Below are 22,455 nucleotides of genomic sequence, written 5' to 3' on the forward strand. Positions count from 1 at the left end.
TACATTATGATATCATCATCCTCCATTGTTTATTATGAATCGCTGTCGTGACGTATCACGTGGTATGCTATACACGGAAACCTTCTCGCTTACCGTACTTACCGGGGCGGGGCGCGAATTCAATGACTACACATTTTGCTAGAGCATCATAACAGAGAAGAAATAAGAAATTGTTTGGTTAATTCAACTTAACGTTTTAAGTTTAATGATTTGCTGATCACGTCTGTGTCGTAGATATATGGTAAAAAAAAAAATCGTCTCCTGTGCTATATTTCTTTATTCCTGGTTATTTTGCTAGGCATAAATGCTAACGTTTGCTAGCTAACTTAACTGGTCCATAAAATAACGTCATAACAACAAAAGCAGATTAACGCTGCCCTTAGACCCTACGGCAACTAAGACACTCTTCGTAGGCTAATTAAATGGCCTTAACCGAGACAGAGAATGGACTTTCCGGAGGTGAAGAAGGCGAATCGGACGTTATTGTCAACACTTGTGTCCTGGGAGGCTTCAGTGAGAGCAGCGAGACCCGAGCTCTGCTCTCCAGCCTGCCGGAAGTTCACGGGGCCGCGGCGACAAGCGAGTCCACCACACAGAGGTTCTTGGGTGAGTCATCTGCACATTAACGACAAATCAGTCATTAAATAAGAGATTTTTATTGGTGGTGTGATAGGGTTCTTTTAGCTCTAACTCTGTCTTTTCTCTACCCCACAGTCATAATGAACAGATACCAAGAGCAGCCTCATCTGCTGGACCCACATCTAGGTACATTACTATTAGAATCCAGTAGCGTGGAGTCATTTGGAGAATACCTTCATAATAAAAACAAAACCTCTCTCTTTAATTTTTCGAATTTGTGTCAGAATGGATGATGGACATATTACTGGATTTTGTGAGGAGTGAACAATCGCCCCCTTCACTGGTTCATATGAGCTTCAGGTTTCTCTACATCATCTGTAAGGTTGGTAAAGCAGAGAACCAGCATGTCAAAAACCATCAAGCTGCAATCATGCTGAAATCATCAACAATTCATATTTGTTGTGTGCGTGTGTCTGTAATTGGCAATCCTTCTTGGTGACACAGGTTCCGTGATGTTTGTGTTTATTTATTTTTTTCTGACTAGGTAAGAGGCCATAAAATCTTCCTGCAGCTTCTACCTCATGAGGTGGCAGATGTCCAACCAGTTCTAGACCTGCTGTCCAGACAGGATCCCAAAGACTCTGAGGTGAGACTTGTGTCACTTCTCCGGGCTAATAATTGGCACATAATCTTTGAGGTTGTCTTTACTAGTAGAATGTTTCCCTCATTCCAGACATGGGAAACTCGGTACATGCTGTTGCTGTGGCTGTCCATGACCTGCCTCATACCCTTTGACCTTTCTCGTCTGGATGGTAATCTGGAGTCAGATGGTAGCAAACCCAGAGAGCCCATTATGGACCGCATTCTAGAAATTGCAAAGGCAGGTTTCAGGGCTTGTGTATTTTTTGTATTTTGTTCAACTTCAATTCAATGATTTGACATGTTATTACACAGTATAAATAACAGTTGTTTGTTTTTTTTTCCAGTCTTACCTGGTCGTCAGTGACACTCCCAGAGATGCTGCATCTGTACTGGTTTCAAAGTAAGAGCACAAACCCAATGTAGATTATTATTTTGTATTTTCAGTACTGTATTTCATACCACAAACAGTAATGCTCTTAAAAACAAGTTTCAGTATTGCAGTTGCCTTTTACACACACTACTCCCTTTTATGCCATCTGTTAGAAACCCTGGTTTTTAATAAAGCATTATATTAAACACTAAGGTGCAGAATGTCATCACCACAATTTATGATTTATTATTTATTAAAATTTTTAATTTCCAAATATCAACAGTGCACAATGTAGTCCTCCTGTTTTACAGCTCTTTTATTAAGAAAACAATATTGTCCATAATAATGTAATATTTTGTATTGTGTGTCACAAGCAGTGCTCAAACCATTAGGATAATAGGTAGTTTGAAGATAGGAAGTGCAATGAAAACAATTATAAATGTAAAGTGGTTTAAACCAAAATATTGTACATTTTGTACCTCCACCATCATCTTGCTCTGTGCACTAAATGTATGAATTGCACATAGAAGATCTACATTAGACTGTAGACTGTAGAGTTACATTGTGTAACAATATTAATTATGCACTGTAATTACTTATCTTGTCAAGAGAGGGCGAAATTGTTCTGTCTTCACAGGTGTGCACCTGTTTATCCATTTTAACATTTAGCTGCTGTCTTCTCTCATTGTGCATGACCTTACAGGTTTATGACACGCCCCGATGTGAAACAGAAGCGCCTTGGAGACTTTTTGGACTGGAGCCTCACCACTATATCCCAGACCAATGTCCAGTCAATGAGAGATATTATGGTGCTGGATGGTGCTCTACAGTCTCTGGTAAATGCAGACAGTGATACGGCAAAACATTAAATCCTTGTGGTGGATAGGGGTTAGCGGAGCATTCTGACCCATCTGTGGCTTGAGATCCTCATATGTAGCAAGTTGTAATGCACTGTGTGTCCTTGACACCTATCGTTTATGGCCTGTATTAAATTATTATCATGCTGACCACTTTCCACCACAACACTCAATTTGATTAGATTTGATTTTGTGGCTCTCAGGGACCATGTTGTTGCGTTCACACCTGTTTCACCAAAGTAGGTGTGCTCTGCTGTATTAAAACCTGTTGAAGATAGTTTACAAGAGCTGACATGACTGGTATGCTTTACACAATACCTGTGGTTTTGGCAGGTGTGTAATGCACCTGCTGCATGTGTGGGATTTGCAGCTTCATGTGACCTGTGTCAGTCTAATCCACTGCTTTAAGCTAAACGGTTCTTTAGCGAACTAAAATGTGGTTGAGGGTATTTAGTTCCAGTGAATTTCACTCTCTCTGCATGATGCCCTTCACATTAAACCTGTTCTCATTGCAGCTTTTTATTAAGAATTGGGGATGGGAGGTTTAAATCACATCCTGTCAGCTAACGTAGTGTATTGCAGCCCTCAAGCAAGAACATTACATTCTTGTCTTTGGCACATAAACTTACTTAACATGTTTAGAAAGCTTGCCTTTGTTCTTGATGTTATATGAAACTGGTCTCCTGCCTATGTGGTGCTTAGGGCATTCAAAACTAGCTTTGTGTGTTCAGTCAACAAGCCCACAGGTCTTTTTTTGGGTGTAGATTGAAGGTGTGCTATGAAAAAAGGATTCAACGGCAAAAGAAAACCAATTTGAAATTACTTACAGAGAGCCATGTGTATTTTTTTGGACTTTGCTTGTGAAATGCATATTTCAAAATGTGTGATGCGTTGCCAAATGTTACCACTCTCACTTGTCTTGTTGCAGCATCTTAGATTGAATTGGTCAACTTATTTGTTTCCTGCAGGCAAAGCTTTTCAAACACGGAAAACGAAATGATCTTCTACAGTATGGTGGGTTTTCTTTTTAAATGTAATATCTATCTTCAGTAAAGCAATGGATGAATATTACATTAATATGTATTTAATTCTGATGAGTTGGTCTTGCAGGCTGCTTAACCAGAAAGCAGCAACTCAGCTTGCCACAGCCTGACTGTAATATATAATTGGATCTGTAATATAATTTAGAATAGATAATGGCAGCAGGGTGACATAGTCTTCAGTACTTCTTGACTATAGGACATATTAGAGTATGTCCTTGTCATTTGCCTGTGGTCACAGTGGTATTTATGTTCACAAGTCAATATCTCATGCCAGTGGGCAGATATTTAAATAGGTCAGGTCTCATTTCAATAGCACAGTAACAGAGCCTTCAGATGAATGAATGTCATCTCTGTGTGTTTAGTCATAGCCAGCATAGTGAGAATAGTTTCCAGTCAAAGGGCATTGCAAACTTGCAGAAATGTGTTTCATAGCCTCTAGCCAGGTATCTCACACATTATGTATATTTCTGTGTGTACTTATTCCTTTATTTATTTCTATAATTAAATTGTACTTTTACAATATGTAATAACTCTTATTATTTTTTTCTTCATGTATCGAACAGCTCCTACAATTCTGCAGTGTCTGGAGAAGAAACATTTGTTTGAGAGCAGCCAGGCCATGCTGAGGAAGCTTGGTGTCAAGCTGATCCAGAGGCTGGGCCTCACCTTTCTGAAGCCACGTCTGGCTAGTTGGAGGTCAGACATGTTGCCATCCAATATCCAGACTTAAAAAAACGTGTCAATACTGAAATGAAGTGATTCCCACAACCAGTTAGGACTTTGCATTTAGTAGCTTGATATCAGGCGTTTTCATATCATAGGCGTAACTATCATGTCATATTTTGTTGTTCTCAGTTAGACCTAGTTGTGTCACACAGCAGTGCAGAGCTTTTTGTCATAATAAAATGTTTATGTGCATGTATTCAGGTACCAGAGAGGCAGCCGCTCCTTAGCAGCAAACCTTTCCATGTCCCAACCTACTACAGCGACTGATGCTGTGACTCCTGAAGCTGAGACACAAGAACAGGAGGAAGACTATGATATACCTGAAGAAGTAGAGACTGTCATTGGTCAGTTTCAGCACCCAGTCAGTGTAATACATTTCAGAATATTGCAATACCCGTACTCAGGACATAACATTTGAATGTCTTTTTTTACAGAGTATCTGCTGGTGGGACTAAAAGATAAGGAAACAATTGTGCGCTGGTCTGCAGCAAAAGGGTAACAGTCTGTCCTTATATCATTTAGCAAACCTCTGCTGTTGATAACAAGTCATCCTTGTTGCTACATGTCTTGCATTTACTTATGTCAAATACACCTCCTCTGAAAGTGTATGTGTTACAGTATTTGTGTATGTTATTTTAAAATTTCAGCATTGGGAGGGTGACTGGGAGGCTTCCCAAGGAGCTGGCAGATGATGTTGTTGAATCAGTGATGGACTGCTTCAGGTAGGTTCATGCTGCGGGCATACTGGCTCTGTCTATCAATCACACTAAGCTTTTTTTAAATGTAGTTTTTAGTTTTTTTTCTCAAAATACCCGTCTTACAGGGACAGTCACATAGTGCAACATGTTACAGTATGTTACAATGTGTTTTGACTTGTACTGTATGTGTTTTTTTTTCTAAGCTTCCAGGAAACAGACAATGCTTGGCATGGAGGCTGCCTGGCACTGGCTGAACTGGGTAGGAGAGGCTTGCTGCTGCCTTCCAGATTGCCAGATGGTATGTATTCACAAGTTCATGCTGAAATACTTATAGGATTGGGCTATTGTAAGCAGGTCAGGTTTTGTTATTTCTTTATTCAGCGTATTTACATTTACAGTATATTACATCACCTTCAATTTTTTAAAATTTCTACATTACAAAAACTGTTCCTGGTAGAATAATAAAATCTTTCAGTGCTTAACATTTCAACATTATTGTTCAATTTAATCTTTTTAAGTTGAGGCTTGCATGCATGGCGCTTTTTTATCAAATATAAAACTATTAACAGGGTTCAGTTTTTAGCAGCAACGAAGCCTTCTCCTCAAAAGCCGTCCTGGTGCTTTTGCTCTCTTGTTTGGTTTATGGCAGTTATTTTCAGCCTGGCCACTGCTTGCTCTTTTCAAACCCTTTGACCTGGTGTGCTTGGTTTTCTCTGGAGAGCCAGGACTTGTAGCGTCCGATGAATCCTTTGGAGGCCTGTCTGCAGTGCTGAGGTCACATGAAGAAGCAACAGAGCTTGCAATAGCCAGCTGACAGAGTGCCAGTGCTGCGGTCTGCCTCTGGTCACATGGTTCTTCATCCGGCTCGATGTCTGCTTTTTGCTGAAGAGCTTCTGCAGTGCTGCTGTGGGAGGCACGAAGACTGAGATTCAGAGGCAGCTCATCCCCCGTTAATTTATTTGTGTCTGAGCACATCGGTCTGTGGTCTGAGGGACTTTTTCCTTTGTCCTTGTTTCTAGTTGAGAGGTTGAGGGGGGCCAGGTGTTCCGTGCTGTCCTCATCAACGTGTTTTGTTGTTTCAGGACATGGCTCCGTAACAGGGACGGATGAACATATGCTGCTCTCACCTGATCTGAAACAGAACAAAGCAAAAACTTAAAGGACTGGCACTCATTACTGCAAATATAGCATATTGTAGCTCCATTAACCCAACAAATAAACCTATTTGATTTAAACAAATTGATGAAAAATAACAAATAAGAAAATGTGTTTACTTACCCTGTATCTGCATGCAGAGACTCTTCCTGTCTTAGGTCACTTTTGATGGGTTGCACAGCGGCATGTGTGGGTCGCATTTGGGTGGTTGTCTGTAACTCACCCATGTTGGTGTAATGTGGGGCTTCTGTCTCTCTCTGGATGCTGTGTGCTTGACTGGGTCTGTCAGGGGATCCCAAGGCTGAACAGCCCTCTATAGGGCTTAGCCTGGTTGCTTTGTCTCCACTTTGCCCATTGTTGCTCTGCTCTTGTGTGGATGTGTTGAGAGTGGTGCGTGGATGCATGTACACGTCATAGTCTTTGGGGCCAAGGTTCTGGCCATATAAATCCAAAGGAATATATCGGGGTCCTGTAATTGGCATTGAGAGCTCATGTGGCCTGTACAGGGTATAATGCAGAGGAGGGCCTGGGTGAATAGGGTGGCAGTATCTGTATGTGTATGGTGGAAAGAGAGTATGCGGCGGGGTAAGGGGTTGTGGTACCACAGGCCTCTGGGGATCCAGAAACTCTGGCCGGAAAGAAGAAGAGTTTGGCTGGTGATTTCCTGGGAGGTAGTATGACGGATAAAGCGGCCGGTCTGGCAGGAGATAAGGAGAGTATTCAGGAACCATGGGAGGGGGGAATGGTTTTAAAGGAATGGATGGTGAAATTGTGCCCCATGGAAAGCTTGGGTGGTTGAAAGTGGGAGCAGGAGTTTGCGAATCCTCTGAATGCTGCTCGGATGGCTTAAAGGCTTCTGCTCCGTCACGGTTGGGTGTGACAGGAGAGAAGGCAGATGGGCGTGGCAGAGTCTTGGCCTCATTGCCCTCCCCGTTCTCTCCCTCTGTATCTGTATTGGGTTTGGTCTCACTCTGGCTGTCCTTATTGACCGGGCTTTCACACCCAACGTCTACTTCTTCTGTGTCATCCCGGCTCTCAGCTTTGTTTTCCTCAGCTTCCTGTTGCCTTGGTGTGTTGTTCCCAACTTCTGGTACGGGGCTCGGACAATCCTTAGATTTGACAGGGATTCCCTTCGTTACAGCCTTTACCTGTCTGGCTGTTTGCCCATTTTTCTGTGACACCAGGGAGATTGAGTTTTTACATAAGTTGTACTTCATGTGGTTGAAGAGATGGGACTTTTCATTGCAAGTGAAAGGACACTGGAAACACTGATACTTGAAGGGCTTGCCTGGCGGTCGGGGAATGTAGTGTGGCCGTTTTGGCTTGCGTTCCTGAATAGTCTCCATCTTGATTTTAATATGTGTTTTCTAAAAGAAAAATACAGCAAATTATAGTTGAACAGTTAGTAGTTGTTCAGCTTTTCTTGGGTAATGTTACACTATAGCATGTAAGAGCAACTCGTGTATCATGGTGTGCTTTGTACCAGATTCACTGAGTAAAGTCACTGAGGCTAATAGTGTTGTCTAACTGGTTCGGGAGTTTTTCTAGCAGTGTTTCTTTAGCTGCTTGCCTGCAAAATCTCTAGGAACACAAAAGCCAGCACCCTTAGGCTAATGTATTTCTGTAAGTGTTCATCAAAACTGTGAAAAAGTTAAATATGTAAAAATGTACCTGTGTGTTTGCATAGGTGTATTTGTGTCTTAGTGTGGTTTTGGTTGATTGGCATTAGCCGACAAACATCTTTTCTTATCTTGCCTGTTCACCTGTCTATCACTCCGCTCATCTCTTCTGTAAAGTCAGAGCGCCGTTAAGGCACAAGGTGGGCAGGTGTTGGGCAACTAGGCACTTACTAACACAGCCCTGGAGGGCATGCAGAGACTTGCTTTCACTCCCAACCTTACTAAACTCAGTGCTGTCGGCGTGGGAACCACCTGCTTCCCATGGCTACACCTGCAGGATGCACTCATCTTTTGATGAGCTAATGCGGTCTGGAGATTCAGTATGAGAAATAATACTTGATTCATCTTATGCGCATCAGTAACTGAAATGAAACATCACCTAAAGCTGTGAGTTAAGGGTTGTTGGGCGCTGCTTCGAAGAACCTGCTTGTCATGCACTGTCGCAAGAAGTTGTCACTCAAGTTTCTGTCCAACTGCAGTAGCATGCAAAGCCACTCCCTTCTTAAGAATTGAAATTGACTCGAAAATGCTTTTTTTTAACATTTTCATTATTTAATATAAAAGCCTTTTAATTTTTCTAATATTCTTTGTAAAACAGTTGCATTAAGACTGAATGACTAATGACTGAAAACAGGGGATGGACATGTTATTTACAGGCCAGTCTGTGTTTTTTGTCAAAATATCTTCTTTAGTGATCAGGTACTTTCAGTGTTATAGCTGTAACTAAAATCTGTAAGTAATAACTTTTCCTCTCTTGGGAGAGACGACAGGTAAAAGACAGCTTGTACCAAGCCTACAAACTACTGAACGAACCAGTCTTTTAAACCAGTCTTTCTCAAAAATGCAGAAAGGCTTAGCGATGTAAATAACGAAAAGTAATTTAACACCATGTTCTTATTAATGAAGGAAAGAAGTAAAAAGAAAAATTTACCTGCTCTGGTTCTAGCAACAGCGTCTCTTCCTATTCGGCTTGCATAGATCCACTCCACACTCCACAGCCAGCGTTGGTGTCTTGTCACGATGTTGGCTGCAATCCGTACTCAGAATGTGATGGTGCATGTGTGTGCCGTATTTGGTGATGTTAGTTGTGTGGTAAGGTGTTGTCTCTGTAGTGGGTGGAGCTTAAGCCTAAACAGCAGCGCCCTCAGGCAACATCGATGTACCTGATATTAGTCAAGCCTCAAGCGATGATTTACATGTTGGGTTGGGGTGGGGGCTTTTAGTCCTTCCTTCTTCCTGCTTCATATCTGTCTGTTGTGGAAATGACCACAAGAACTCATTCTACAGCCACTGTGGGAAAAAAAAAGCATAAAGTTTCATCTGAAGTTCAGTGACACACTGGCAGGACCAGCGTTGCATTTGCATTTTAGCAGCTACTTTCATGCTGCTTTCATTGAGTTTCATCCCACTTCTCTCATGTGAGTTTAAAGAAGATAATACAGACTTGTAATAATGAGTTATCATTGTTTGTCATCACTGTTTGTCTTGCAGTGGGAAAGAAAAAATTAGTAAGAAGCTGGATTGCATTCAGTTTGGCTACAAAATTCCTGAACTGTAAACTTCCATTACCTCGCGCTGCACGTAATATTATGGAGGATTATTGGAGTTTTAAAAACAGCCATTTATATTTCTGCCATAGATTCTCTTTAAATGCATGCCAAATGAAGGTATACAGTATATTTAACTTTAAATGTGTATAATACAGTATTGCTACAGATAACATTTGTCTTATCTGTCAATCTTATTAATGTTTAGCTGTTTTGTTTTTTGTTTTTTCTTGGGGCAGACCTCTCATTTCATTCTGTTGTTTTCTTGCAGTTGTGCCACTCATCATCAAGTCCCTCACCTATGAGGAAAAGAGGGGAGCCTGCAGTGTTGGTTCCAATGTGCGTGACGCAGCCTGCTATGTGTGTTGGTCTTTTGCCAGGGCTTATGAACCCAAAGAGCTGGAGCCTTTTGTCTCTCAGATAGCCAGGTACCTCTCCTCTCGTTTCCCGTCCCATCATAATTATAGGTTATTGAAAACCACACCAATTTTATGTATCATGACTGTGTCAAGGTTATAAGGCTGAGTCAGTTCTTGATAATTACTAATTTCACCTGTAATAATATAATATTATCTTGTATTACTTTGACAGTTGTTGTATTTAGATGCTTTACTTTGTCCACGATATTTATATTGATAAGGCCAAATAGACTATTTAAGAGAAATGCATCTTTGCATTTTTTTTAGCTTGCATCACATTGTGAATTTGCATAAAAGGTGCATAGTTTGCCTCTAAGGAGCTGTTTACTGCCTCAAACCAGTTTTTCTGTGCTACATCAATCTTGGGTGGCCCCACACACCCAACAGATATCTGTGTGCTTTTCATGTCTCTACACATTAAAATAGGCTGAAGTACATCCATATATCCTAATCATTCAGATACACTGTATGCCAAGACAATGGCATCAAAAAGAAATCAAATTTAAGACAACTGCTTCAGAGGTGATTAATTGTAATGGTGTTTATGTATGACGATCATTACATATAATCACTTCCCTGTTATGTTAATTGTCATCAGAAACTTTCACAGCTTCTATACGCAGCTTATGCAATAAAGTCTAAAGGCTTTAATATAAAACAGATTAGAGTGCCAGTATGAGAATCACAAAGTAACCTTGAAAGTAATGGGTAAGGTGACGTACAGTATGCTCAGTCTTTGTCAACAGTAACGGTTTCCTCCTCCTTGGATCTATCTTCTCAGTGTGCATGTAGAGACCTGTGGCCTCTGACTGTGCAGACCAGCTCTGCAGTGTCAGTTTGAACCCCTGCAACTACCATTATCATCATCAGTCGCGACAACACCCTCCCTTTTTCTAGCCTACAGGATTGCCAGGTTTCGCCTGTTGCTGTAGGTTTCGGTCCCCGTTTGGCAGCAGTGCTCAGACAAGCTGGTTCCTGCTCTGTTCACAGCTTGATGGCATTAACAGAAATCACACTTTTGGGAATATTGGACTTGTGGCCACACACATATACATAGAGTTGTATCTGTGCGTACACAGTTGCATTCACATACATAGACTACTTATTAGTGTAGCAGCCTCACACATCTTTCGCAGTATCCTTTAGGCCAATATCCAGTGTACAATCAGGAGCCCTCAGGGCAAGGCCAGTTAGTAAAGTCAAATTAGAGCAGTTAGTAAAGCTCCAGGCCTGACTCTTTTTATTTGTAGAGAGGGAACATGGGTGGAGACAAAAGCAGACTAAAGCAGTTAGTCTCAGGCTGTCAGCAGTGAGTGGTTTGGCTTCAACACAGCTACCCCTATTGAGCCTTTACTGATCCTACTATCCGTGAGGGATGTTCAGGTCGAAACACAATCACACACATATTCTGGTTGGGTCTATCTGCTGTGAAATAAATTGTATGTTAATATGTGTTAGTTTTTCCAAGCTGCAGAAAGATTTGAAAAAGAAAAGCATCACACACAACAAGAACAGTGGACTTGAGAATTGTCAAAAAAGTGTCAAAAAACAACAACAAAAAACAAAGAAGCATGCTTGTTTTTTTTTCTGTTTTTTTTACTTTACTAAAAAGCCTTAAACCTTATATTCTAAGATTATGGAAAACGCTTTGCTTCATATGTTCTTTAGTATGTTTATAGACAGACAGAACAGTTCTAGGTACGTCTTTTAATGTGACTCCGCACTTTCTCTCTGCAGTGCTCTGCTGATCACAGCAGTCTTCGATCGAAATGTCAACTGCCGCAGAGCTGCCTCTGTAAGTTCACCGATTATCATCCTATGATCACTTGACTGAGAGATATACACTTACATGACTAAAGGTCTTTTTTGTCTTATTTCGTCCCAGGCCGCCTTCCAGGAGAATGTTGGCAGACAGGTTTGTGACAGCAGCACTGACTACATCTACATTGTGACTAACTGAATTACTGTGATTTGAAGTTTATTTGCTGCCAAATGCCCATGCCTTGCTCAAACTTGCCTTGTTAGTGAGAACTTTTGAAGCAAAGAAACTGCCTCTGAGTATGACTCTAGGGCACCAGCAATCACCCAGTTTCTCCCAGTTTTGTAATATTAAATCTCTCATAAAAACTGAGGTCATTACTAACCAAATAATCTATTTCCCATCTCAAAACCTTTTGCTCAGAGTTGAACTGTTTGTGTATTTATTATTTAGTCCACTGAAAATGTCTTAGCTGCTTGATGCTTTTTTGTGTCTCAATAGGGGACATTTCCTCATGGTATTGACATATTAACTGCAGCAGATTACTATGCTGTTGGGAATCTCAACAACTGCTATCTGAACATTAGGTAAGAAACAGTGGATTCACATTGTCAGTTCTTAAGAGCTTGTCCACACTGTTGCATTCACACACTTGGAGATAAAGCAGCTGAACATTGGTCACACAGCACGACAACAAAAAGACTGATGGCATAAAAGAGAGGAGTTAAATGCCACTGACTTTTCGTGTAGTCATCGAGAATTGACTTAAATGCTTAGGTGTGTACAGTACACTTACTAGAGAAACCTAAACACGTAAGCTTGCCACAGATAGAGTCCCATCCTCCCTCACTGACACACACAGATTTCAGTTGTGTCAATTATACGCACAAATATTTTAGGTCCAAAATCAAGTCCAACATCATGGCTGAGCTTGTGGCCAAATTAAATCCTGTCATTGTCCCACTAGTTGAAAAAAAATTATACAGTGGCAAAAAGAGTATACAAGCCTTGTCATAGAATGTGATCCCATTTTCATCTAAGTCAAGAGCATTGACAAATATAATGTGCCTAAAATAATAATACCAAAAAAAAAATCATGATATTTTATCTTTCTTGAATAAAAACTTCATAGTGCTTTTGGAAAAACTATGTGAACTCTTGAAATTAATATGTTGTTGAAAATCCACTTTATATATATTAAACTAATAAGAAGACTAAATTAAGGTGATGCTAGCATCTGACTCCAGTTAGCTTTTCTGAGGTCATTATTCCAAGGGTTCACTTACTTTTTCAACTAGCACTATGTCGTTTTTATGGTTGTTCTCAATGAACACATGAAAGATCAGAATTGGTTTGTGTTATTCTTTTAGGCACATCATAGTTGTTAATACTCTTGACCTAGATGACGTTCTGATAAAGTTTTATGACAAACTAATGCAGAAACGTATGAAAATTCCACATACTATTTTTGCCACTGTAAATTTGGTCAATTTAACGTTGTGTGTCATGTGTCATTACATGATTTTTGGTTATTAAAAGTGCCCAGAAATGTGCAGTTTTTGAAGAAAAACAACCAGATAGTTCTAAATATTACGTAGTTTGTCAATGGTAGTGTTGGACTAAATCTTTAAATCTCTTTAAAATACTGATTTTGACAATAGCACCTTAATATGTAGCTTGAAGCTCCTAAATATGTAATATATAATATTTTCCTAATCTATATTTAAATCCTGGATAGGTATGGGCTCCACAAAGTTGCTTGAGTAACATGCTCTGTTTATATTATACTGTGATTTTGTATCCGTATAGTCCCCCGACACATTAGTAATGAAACGTGTCCATCAAAACCAACAAAGAAAAGCTCAAATTGTCACCTTTGGCGGAAATGTGTTACCTGTATAACAGCAAAAATAAAGAAGGAAGTTAGCCTCTGGATATTACTGACTATAGAACTGCAAATAAGGAGATGGTATAAAAATGCATATATACTGTAAATACTGTACATAGGTACGTCAGAGCTGGTGTTTATTCTCTTTTTTTTGTTGTTGTCCTTACAGTGTTTATATAGCGAGTTTTCCAGAGTACACTAAGGCCATCATAGACCATTTAGTAGTCATGAAGATCAACCACTGGGATGGGTAGGTACTACTATTTTCCTGCTCATATAATGCCAGTAAATATGAAGTGCAGCCCTGTTAATATGTGTTAAACAGTATATATATTGTGTATATATATATATATATATATATATATATATATATATATATATATATTTTTTTTTTTTTTTTTTTTTTTTTTTTTTTTTTTGCAGTGTTATCCGAGAGCTTGCCACTAAAGCTCTTCACAACATGACTCCTCAAGCACCTGATTATATGGCAACAACAGGTAAAAAATATCACTTGACCACTTCCTCGGGTAATGTGGAACTTTCAAGAGACAAATGTCTTTTGGAAATAGACATTAAATAAATATTATTGATGAGCAGATATACCCTCCTCTTTCTTCCATGTTGGTTACAGTCCTGCCGCAGCTGTTGCCAGTAGCAGTAGGTATGGACCTCCATGGTCGCCACGGAGCCATTCTGGCATGTGCAGAGATAACGCATGCTCTGTACAAACTGGGTGTTCAGACCAACAGGTAAGGCAAGAAGAGGCAGCTCTATTCATACAGTACTTTTCAAACAGAAAGGTTACATTGAAAACAATTAGGACCAAATAAGATAATAATAAGAAGGTGAAAAAGACTAAATACAATACATCAAATAAAACACAAGTAGACGAATATAATGGAAAGCCAGAAACAAATATACAGGACAGTTACAGTGCAACAATAAGTTGTAATTTACACCTAATGCAACAGGGGAGTTCTTAGTTCAGATTGAGACGTGGTTATTATCATGGCTAAATGGTCAGACGTCAGAACTATGTACAATATTTTGATATTAGTCAATGTACTCATTTCCTCTTGCTCCAGCTGAATAAGATAACGTTTTTTAACCTGTCAGTTAGCTCGTTGTAGCTTATTATACCTACAGTAACTATAGTGCTTTATGTTCTTGTGTTTGTCCTGCAGGTCTGTGGTGGACATTGTTTCTCCAGAATGCGTGGATGCACTAAAAAACATTCACATGACGGTAAGTGAACCTTCAAGAGTAAACCTGTTGCTTTTTACTGAATTGTGTTTAAAATGTCCACTGTTGCTGATTTTCTGTTTATGGACGCATTTGCAGCTCCATGACAGAAAACAGTACAGGTACGCAGAACCTATCAATTTAACTTTCACGTATTAGTGTAATAGTAAGAAATATTTAATAATAATAATAAAACATTTTTAGCATTATATTAAAATTATGTTTTTATGTCTAGGGGTTTTGGTGGAGAACTAATGAGGCCTGCAGGTAAGAAAATACATGTAATGTTTTTTAATGGCACTATTAAGGACATTGCTCTTTCTCCGAATACAGTAGGTATTGATTAATTGTGTCTTTTTTTTCAACAGTGTGTGGTCTCATTGAAAAACTGTCCCTCTCCAAAATGCCTTTTAAGAATGACTCTGTCATTAGTAAGTTATTATTTTAAAGTGTCTGTAATACTTTTCATTTCAGTCAGCATCAGAGTCAAAGGTTATCTAATGTTGCGCCATTGTGTTTCAGCTGGCTGGCAGTGGCTTATTGACGACACCATAAAAACTCTTTATCTCATTTCTAGTGGAGCAAAGGATAGCATGATGGTAAGCCTAATATTTCATAAGCTAATGGCATGAATCAAGGATAATTTAATTTCTCCTTTTTACTTGCCAAGTAAATTCTAAAAGTGGCTGCTCTTCAGAAGAAGACCTACCTCTTGAGAAAGTACTGCTCTCAAATTAGAAGGACTGCATGTTAGTAATAACAGTCACTGATCTTCCTTCTGTTTCTGCAGTTTGCAGTGGTGTCAGCTTTGTCTGCTTTATGTGAGGAGTACTACCAGGTCCAGCCAGGCCAGGCTGACTCACAGATGCAAGGCAGGTTGCATATAGTCTTCCTTTTTTTTCATTAGTTATGCTGTATATCTTAATTTGAAATTAATGTCCACATTTCGCTATCTGTGTCCACATGTGTAGATGTCCTGGTATCTCAGTACATCGAAGGGCTGAAGAGTCCACAGATGCTCACTCGTTGTGGATCTGCTCTTGCCCTTGGTTGCCTGCCACAATTTATGATCCATAACAAACTGAAGCAGGTGGGTTTAAAGTGTGTGTACATTTTCAATCCGTTTGACAACTCACTTTCTCAGTGTTTAGGACTTAATTGGTGGTGTATCTGTGTGTATTTGTTAGATCCTCCAAGGCCTCCAGCAGATGTGCGCTGTCAGCCAGAGAGAAGGGAATTTTACAGAGGCAAGGAGAGATGCAGTCACAGCCATTTCTCAGTGAGTGTTTATGGACATCTTAAGTTTCCCATATTGACTTTCAATGTATATTTAATGATTCAGACTTTGTGTCTTAAAGGCCCTTCTGCTCTTCTCTTTGTCTCGCCTGTCTGCTAGTCTATAATGCTAAAATAAACATTCGACTCACTGTACCTGCAGGACCTGAACGACGTGTCCATGCATCTGTTTCTCTAAAAAGAAACAAATGGGCAAAATCTTATTGAATCTCATTTCACCAGTCTGTGTGATATCTTCCTTATTGGCCCTTTGAGTATTATTAACTATTTGATTTTTTTTTTTTTTTGTTCTCCATCAGAGTATGTGTAAAGGCAGGTGTTTGTGCCCAAGGCTCCCCAGACTCTGTTGTGTGCTCGGAGAATGTAGCTGAGGTGTATGGCACCCTGCTTGAAAGCATAAATGACTTCACAACAGACAGCAGAGGGGACGTAGGGGCCTGGTGAGTTCATGTTCTCATTAATATACATATGTATATATACAAAGTTGCGGCCCACAAACGCACACATGATGGTTTAATTTGCCTTAGAGATTAGGAATGGTTTCTTGTCTGTGGGCTTTGGCGTTTTCTGTCCCTTCACCTAGGGACACAAAGACTATGACATGCATGCCTGTTTCACTGCTAGCCTCGGGCCATGCTTACTGACACTCTAGGAATGTCACCGGGCTTCTCACTTGTCCTCAGAACATGGGATGGGCTGCTTTTTTTTTCAGACTGCAGTAGTCTTTATCTTTACATCATTAGTTCCTTTGAATCTGTCTCCTCCTTGTTTTTGACATTTTGATCACTCCTGTCCAGACCACATCCACTCAGGGCCACATTTGAATCTCATTTTCTTTTCATTAGAACATAATTGGTCTAAACTAATAAACCGTTCAACGAAAATGGTTGACATTAGGCCAATAACCAAGAATTCCTCTGCTCGTCTTTGTGCAGCTGTGGGTGTGACTTTTGAATGAATGCCCTGATTAACATTTCACATAAACAAACTGTGCCCTGCAGTCATGGGGCTAATTTGACTATAAAACTGCCAAATCCAGCGATGTTGTGTGTCTTTTGCCAACTTATTTTTGTATTTGTTTGTACTGTATGCGTCATTCATCAAGTGCATAAGAAGTTTATTTTCAGTGAGTTTCTAATTTAATCAAGCAAAACCACAATGCCCCCGGAGTGTAAAGTAGGTTCAAGTCTATGTCATTGCAAATACAAAGTCTAAACTCTATCCGTCACTTTGCCCAGGGTGAGAGAAGCAGCAATGACTAGTCTGATGGACGTGACTACACTGGTAGCTGCCAGTGCTCCAGACATTCTTTCACCAGACATGTGAGTATGAATCTTAAAATCCACATTACACTAACTTGGTAAACAACAGTTGGTCTCAGACGTGTTATATTTTTGTGGGCTTGGTCACTTTAATATCTCAAACTGTAGCTACAATACCTAAGCAAACTAAGGTAAGTTTTGTAAAGTTGCATCCTGGATGGATTTCATAAGACCAAAACATTTTTTTGTTAATTCCTGCTCTTCTCTGTACAGAGTGAAGTGTTTGATGTGCTGCCTGGCCCAGCAGGCAGCAGAGAAGATTGACCGCTACAGAGCCCACGCTGGCAAGATCCTGCTTTGCCTCCTTCATAGCACAGAGCCTGCAATACCTCACATCCCCCACAAAGAGGAGCTGCTGGCCATTTTTCCTGTGTAAGTTACTCCTGCCCGCAACTTGGAGTTCATCCAGCAGCATTACAGAGCTGTAACAATTGCAGTGATTCTAACCTGTTTGTTTTTGTGTGTGTGGTGGATAAGTAAAAAGCTAGAGGTGGGACATTTGATGTACAATAACTTAATATTTATTCATCTTTGACTTCAGTTCCTATGTCTTTCAGCGAGACCACAACCAGTCTGAACTGGAATGCTCCATCCCAGGCTTTCCAGTATATCACCCAGCTGCTGGGTCTGCCTCAGTATCAGTACCACACCCTGCTGGGCGTGACTGTGTCTGTGGGAGGCATCACTGAGTCCACCGTAGGTCATGACTCATATACCATGGGTTTTGCAGTTGTTAGACAGTCTGTGATAACAAGCACGGACATTCTGCTGTCACCTCGCAGTGTCCTTAAGCCTAACAAAGATGCTCAGTTTTCTTTTACTTTGTCACCTGTGCTAATACTTTTTTTTTAGGTAGGTAGAAGTGATTAAGGACATACTTCATGGAGTTTAAGGAGAAATATGGTTTATATTAACATTTTAAGAATATTGTAAAAGAAAAATAACTTTTTTGGACAGCAATGTGCTGCTTTCATTTTTTTATGCAATATCAATGATGAGGCAAAGTCAACTCTTGGTTGTCATTAGTTAGGGTCAACGTGGACCAACAGGGGGAGCTATGTGTCAAATGTAGCCTGACTTTAACATTTTTTATATATAAATATCAAAGATATCACCAGGGTGTGTTACATTGACTTATCTCCACCCTGTCCCTGCTTGCAACACTGGCAGTAATGTGAGCTTCGAGCATCGATCCAAATTTCAGATCCAGAAAATTTGATCTGACTAGTTCCTCTTGAAACTGGCAAGTTAGAATTTTCCATCAGTTGCATCTTTGTATTGCAGCACTGAATAACAGCTTAAAAGGATGTCTGCTGCTTTCCACTCCTGACCTTAAGTTCAACATCACTTGTGAGCCTCAGCTGGGGCCCCAATCTGGGCTTGATCAAGTATTCCTCCTTTCCAATCTGTAAAAAAAAAAAGGTTGTGTCTGCTAAGATTTGTGATGGTTAGGTTATTTTTAACTTTTAGCATTATTCGATATAATAAAGAAAAATAGATTTAAAGCCTGTAATAACAGCAATGACTCAGTAAAGCTGAATTCATCTGCCAATGAAGGCTGTAAACATATTCCCTTGGAGATGATCTGGCTCTCGTCTTGCTTTTACCTCCTGCTCTTCCAGCATTTCTTTGCCACAGATACATCCGCAGAGACTGGATAGAGTGATATGTTTGTACAGGGTTGGATGCAGGAAACCGAGCCAAGACTGCATCAGTACATGGGCCAAGATTACCATTCTCACACCACAGGCACACATTCACACAGGCCAGAGAAAGATGCAGCATCCACTGACTTTCCAGGAATCGCCTCGAACACTAGCCTCAACACAGTGATAGCATTCAGTACGACCCTGCGAAAAGTTTCTCCAACATCTGTACCACTGACCTCTAAATAATAGAAATAACCTTTAACCACGAAAACACGACAAAACAATGCATTTAGGCATTGATGATGAAATCAGACATGAAGTTTCCATGTCACTTTATCTATAGCATTGCTGTGGTGTTACACATGTCAATGTTTGTCACTTGCTTTCCTGCAGTCTGATAATATCGTCATACTTGTTTAGCAAGGCCCCTATAGATTCACACTTATTCACTTCTAAGGAAATGCCACTTTTTATATTCCTTGTAGTTAAACTAGTTATTTGCTTGCAGAGTACACAATTTAACAACATGGCAGTGCCCTCATACAAGAAATCATAAACCTTTTGCAAATCTTTGCACCTTGCTACACTAGTAATTAACCAGGTCTACAGTGGTTGTGTGTAAACAATCATAGCTAGCGCACAGCCTTTTTTTCTGTGTGTGTGTGTTTTGGTGTACTCTATGTTTATTGCTGCTCTCTGCTGCTTCTGTTCAGGTGCATTTTTCTTCCCAGTCATTGTTTGACTATCTTAAAGGGATCCAGAGCAATAGTGCTGCTCTGACGCAGTTTGGAGATACATTGCTGAGGATTTTTAAAGACAATCTTCGCAATGACAGGTACATACACACACAAGCACACACACACACACACACACACACACATGCCTTTGCTACATTTATTCCATGAGATTATGAATATGAAGAATAATGACTTAAGACAAAAACTTTAAAATGGCACATTCTTTTAGGGTGTCCATCCCTTTCCTTAAGATGCTCAACCAGATGCTGGCTAACAGCTGCTTTGAAATATTCACCACGCAAGAGAAGTAAGTGTTGCAACAGCTTTGTAGAAAAAAAAATAGGAGATAATATCTGTGAGGGCTATAATTTTTCTCTTTGTTTTCTAAGTCATCAGTTCTGTGTGGATCTTCTGACTCTTTGCAAAGAGTTCAAGAAGTCCAAAGATATTTCCAAGCTACGTGGCTGTATAGCTGTGTAAGTTTTTATCCATTCAACAAATATACAAATAATATACTGTACCGAGGCAGAAGAACCCACCCATGTTGACTGTGCTGAGTGTTGTTTCCCAGCTTCTGTGGACTGATCCAGTTCCCTGGTGAAGTGAGGAAAAAGGTTTTATCCCAGCTGCTGATACTACTCTGTCATTCCTTTCCTGTGGTAAGTTCACAGTACAGGAATACCCATAACCCATCCTGAGTTATTTAAAAAATGCAGCACTCTGGTTCATGGTAAAATGAAAATGCCAGTAAGATTTCTCTTTGGCCTGCTCGAATTTCCAGTAACATTTTTGTAATTTTCAGCTGTTTGTAGCCATGCCTGTGAGTTGACTCTGAAATTGGCATCCAGAATGACCCAGTCGGAGATATCTCAGTATTAAATACATATTAGATTAATCGCCCTAAAATGTTGTAGAAATATTGTAGAAATATGAAATATTAACAGTTCTATACCAGCAGTGGGTTGACAACACTCAACAGAAAATAACCGAACTGTTCCTGTCTTAAACCTGTAGCTAAGAAAAACCACAGCAAGCGAGATGTATGAGATGCTTCTAACCTACGATGATGTCGTAGATCCAGAGGTGTTGGATGATGTCATGACCCTACTAAGTGATACTAATTGGTTAGTGGTCCCATTGGTTGCAGTTATAAAACAGTCTGTAATAGTAACATTTATTCACTGTGTATGTGAAATGTTGTCTGTCTCAGGGAGGATGATCTTAACACAGTCCGGTCGCAAAGGAATCAGCTTTGTGATTTGCTGGGAGTCGCAAGGCCACAGGTTGTCGTGAAGGTAACCATTAAATTGACATTTATTATAGCTTCATTACCTTATTGGCTTTATTTAATCATAACCACGCTCTTTCATCAACAGAAAGCTGTCATCTAGTATCTGTGTAAACCAGCAGAAAATGATGAAGGTGGACACAATCCTTTAGAGATTTAGGAACTGCTCTCCTGAAGGCGGTCCTGTATCACTTGGTCTTTCCATCTGCCAAAAACATCACATGCAATGAGTCACAATCTGACGATGTTATATGATAATAAATGAACAGAAACAATCGTTTCCTTTACCCCTGTCCTGTTATTACTTTTTGACAGATGCTGCACATTAGAAACAGACTGTTTTAAACATAAACATTCAGCACACTGTAAGTCACTTGTATTTACTTTATTAGCAGTGTTTTGCTCTTGTGGTTTTTTTCCTGATGAAGGTCTGAGGACTGCAACACTATTAATAAAGTGAAAAATTGTAACTATAAACACATCTTTAAAGCTTTCCTTTTAGTTTTCTGTGTATATCACCTTTCTCACGTCACACTCTAGTTGGAAGTGGTTTTGATACAGTTGTTTACTAGTGACCTGGAACAAAAAAGACTGGTGAAACCGAAACTACAGTTTGCGAACGCTCCAGGGAAACGGTTGACATTTAGACACTCAAACCGTGAAACGCCACTGGGTCCTTGCTTCCCTTCGAGTCCAATGCAGACCTACTTTTTCTGCATCACTGGAGGTGTGAGGGGCTGGAGGAGTCCCAGGCCTGATAGTGGAGCCTCCCTGGTTTCCTGTGGAACAGAACCCGTTGTGTCACCACCAGTTCAGGCTTTGTCATTAGAGTCTGATAGTGTCTGCATTGTGCTTCCTCGTCACACACTGACAAAGCTGCAATTGTTGCATTATTTTAGAATGAGGTGGTTTCCGATTGTTCATCCCACATTGCAATAAGTTCCTAGGCTAGTAATCATTAAAATGCACTACATTCTTTCTGTAATATGATTGATTTAACTAGATTCATACTTTCACATGGAAGCTGAAACTAATTTGATCCTCATAAAACTGGGTAGAAAATATCTCTGTAATTTTTATCCCATATGTTTTGGCTCTTTTAATTCTCTGTGTGTGTGATGCCACATCGTGAGTAAGATCTGACCATCGTTGCCACACTTTTTTTTTTTTTTCCCCCTGCTTTTTTTCCGGTTATCTTTTAACAGTCAGTAATTATGAAGCCATTGGCTTTCATTCATACAGCTTTGAAGTGGGTCTCCACTAGCCTTTCATTTTAATGATAAATAATATTGGATGTTAACATACACCATCAGTCACAACTTTAAATCCACCTGGTGGTTTTGTTGCATGGGTTCTCTGGCCATTCTGTCACTACAGAGGCCTCATACGCAGCAAGCTGCAATGCACTGTGTTCTGACACCTGTGTGTCATGACCAACATTACATTTTTCCCATGATGAGAATCGTCGTATTGCTGTCCTGTCTCATAACTGCTGACTTTGTGTCTCTGACAAGTGGCTTTTCTAGCCTCTCACAACTCTCAGTAACAAGGCCACATTC

The 22,455-nt window shown here is 40.0% G+C and overlaps 2 protein-coding genes across 2 annotated transcripts; one reads left to right on the forward strand and one right to left on the reverse strand.

The window, feature by feature from the left end:
• Window positions 1-111: 111 nt before the first annotated feature.
• tbcd (tubulin folding cofactor D) lies at window positions 112-21,183 on the forward strand. The gene is made up of 39 exons (XM_026352147.1): window positions 112-606; window positions 715-765; window positions 864-961; window positions 1,124-1,225; window positions 1,313-1,459; window positions 1,566-1,621; window positions 2,295-2,427; window positions 3,417-3,462; window positions 4,055-4,187; window positions 4,419-4,561; window positions 4,652-4,712; window positions 4,865-4,939; window positions 5,119-5,213; window positions 9,568-9,724; window positions 11,453-11,510; window positions 11,601-11,630; window positions 11,976-12,061; window positions 13,532-13,612; window positions 13,786-13,859; window positions 13,994-14,111; window positions 14,547-14,607; window positions 14,704-14,726; window positions 14,840-14,871; window positions 14,973-15,035; window positions 15,127-15,203; window positions 15,395-15,476; window positions 15,576-15,694; window positions 15,792-15,883; window positions 16,200-16,340; window positions 17,139-17,222; window positions 17,436-17,594; window positions 17,780-17,918; window positions 19,585-19,706; window positions 19,838-19,915; window positions 19,998-20,084; window positions 20,180-20,267; window positions 20,623-20,732; window positions 20,819-20,903; window positions 20,985-21,183. Exons 1-39 carry the CDS (start codon window positions 423-425, stop codon window positions 20,997-20,999), a joined length of 3,585 nt encoding a protein of 1,194 aa, XP_026207932.1. The 5' UTR covers window positions 112-422; the 3' UTR covers window positions 21,000-21,183.
• Window positions 5,271-8,834, reverse strand: znf750 (zinc finger protein 750). The gene is made up of 3 exons (XM_026352159.1): window positions 8,681-8,834; window positions 6,194-7,437; window positions 5,271-6,047 (listed from the first exon to the last, which is right to left on the reverse strand). Exons 2-3 carry the CDS (start codon window positions 7,414-7,416, stop codon window positions 5,495-5,497), a joined length of 1,776 nt encoding a protein of 591 aa, XP_026207944.1. The 5' UTR covers window positions 7,417-7,437; window positions 8,681-8,834; the 3' UTR covers window positions 5,271-5,494.
• Window positions 21,184-22,455: the final 1,272 nt, after the last annotated feature.

This window comes from Anabas testudineus, chromosome 8 (genome assembly GCF_900324465.2).
Source record: "Anabas testudineus chromosome 8, fAnaTes1.2, whole genome shotgun sequence".
Lineage (NCBI taxonomy): Eukaryota > Metazoa > Chordata > Actinopteri > Anabantiformes > Anabantidae > Anabas > Anabas testudineus.

What these genes read in the sequence shown, in the direction of transcription:
- tbcd (XM_026352147.1), top strand. Translation starts at nt 423, where the DNA reads ATGGCCTTAACCGAGACAGAGAATGGACTTTCCGGAGGTGAAGAAGGC. An exon ending in GCAGTCACAGCCATTTCTCA is followed by an intron (nt 15,884 to 16,199) that starts GTGAGTGTTTAT and finishes GTTCTCCATCAG; the next exon opens with AGTATGTGTAAAGGCAGGTG. An exon ending in GAGGCATCACTGAGTCCACC is followed by an intron (nt 17,919 to 19,584) that starts GTAGGTCATGAC and finishes GCTTCTGTTCAG; the next exon opens with GTGCATTTTTCTTCCCAGTC.
- znf750 (XM_026352159.1), bottom strand. Translation starts at nt 7,416, where the DNA reads ATGGAGACTATTCAGGAACGCAAGCCAAAACGGCCACACTACATTCCC. An exon ending in TCTCTGCATGCAGATACAGG is followed by an intron (nt 6,048 to 6,193) that starts GTAAGTAAACAC and finishes GTTCTGTTTCAG; the next exon opens with ATCAGGTGAGAGCAGCATAT.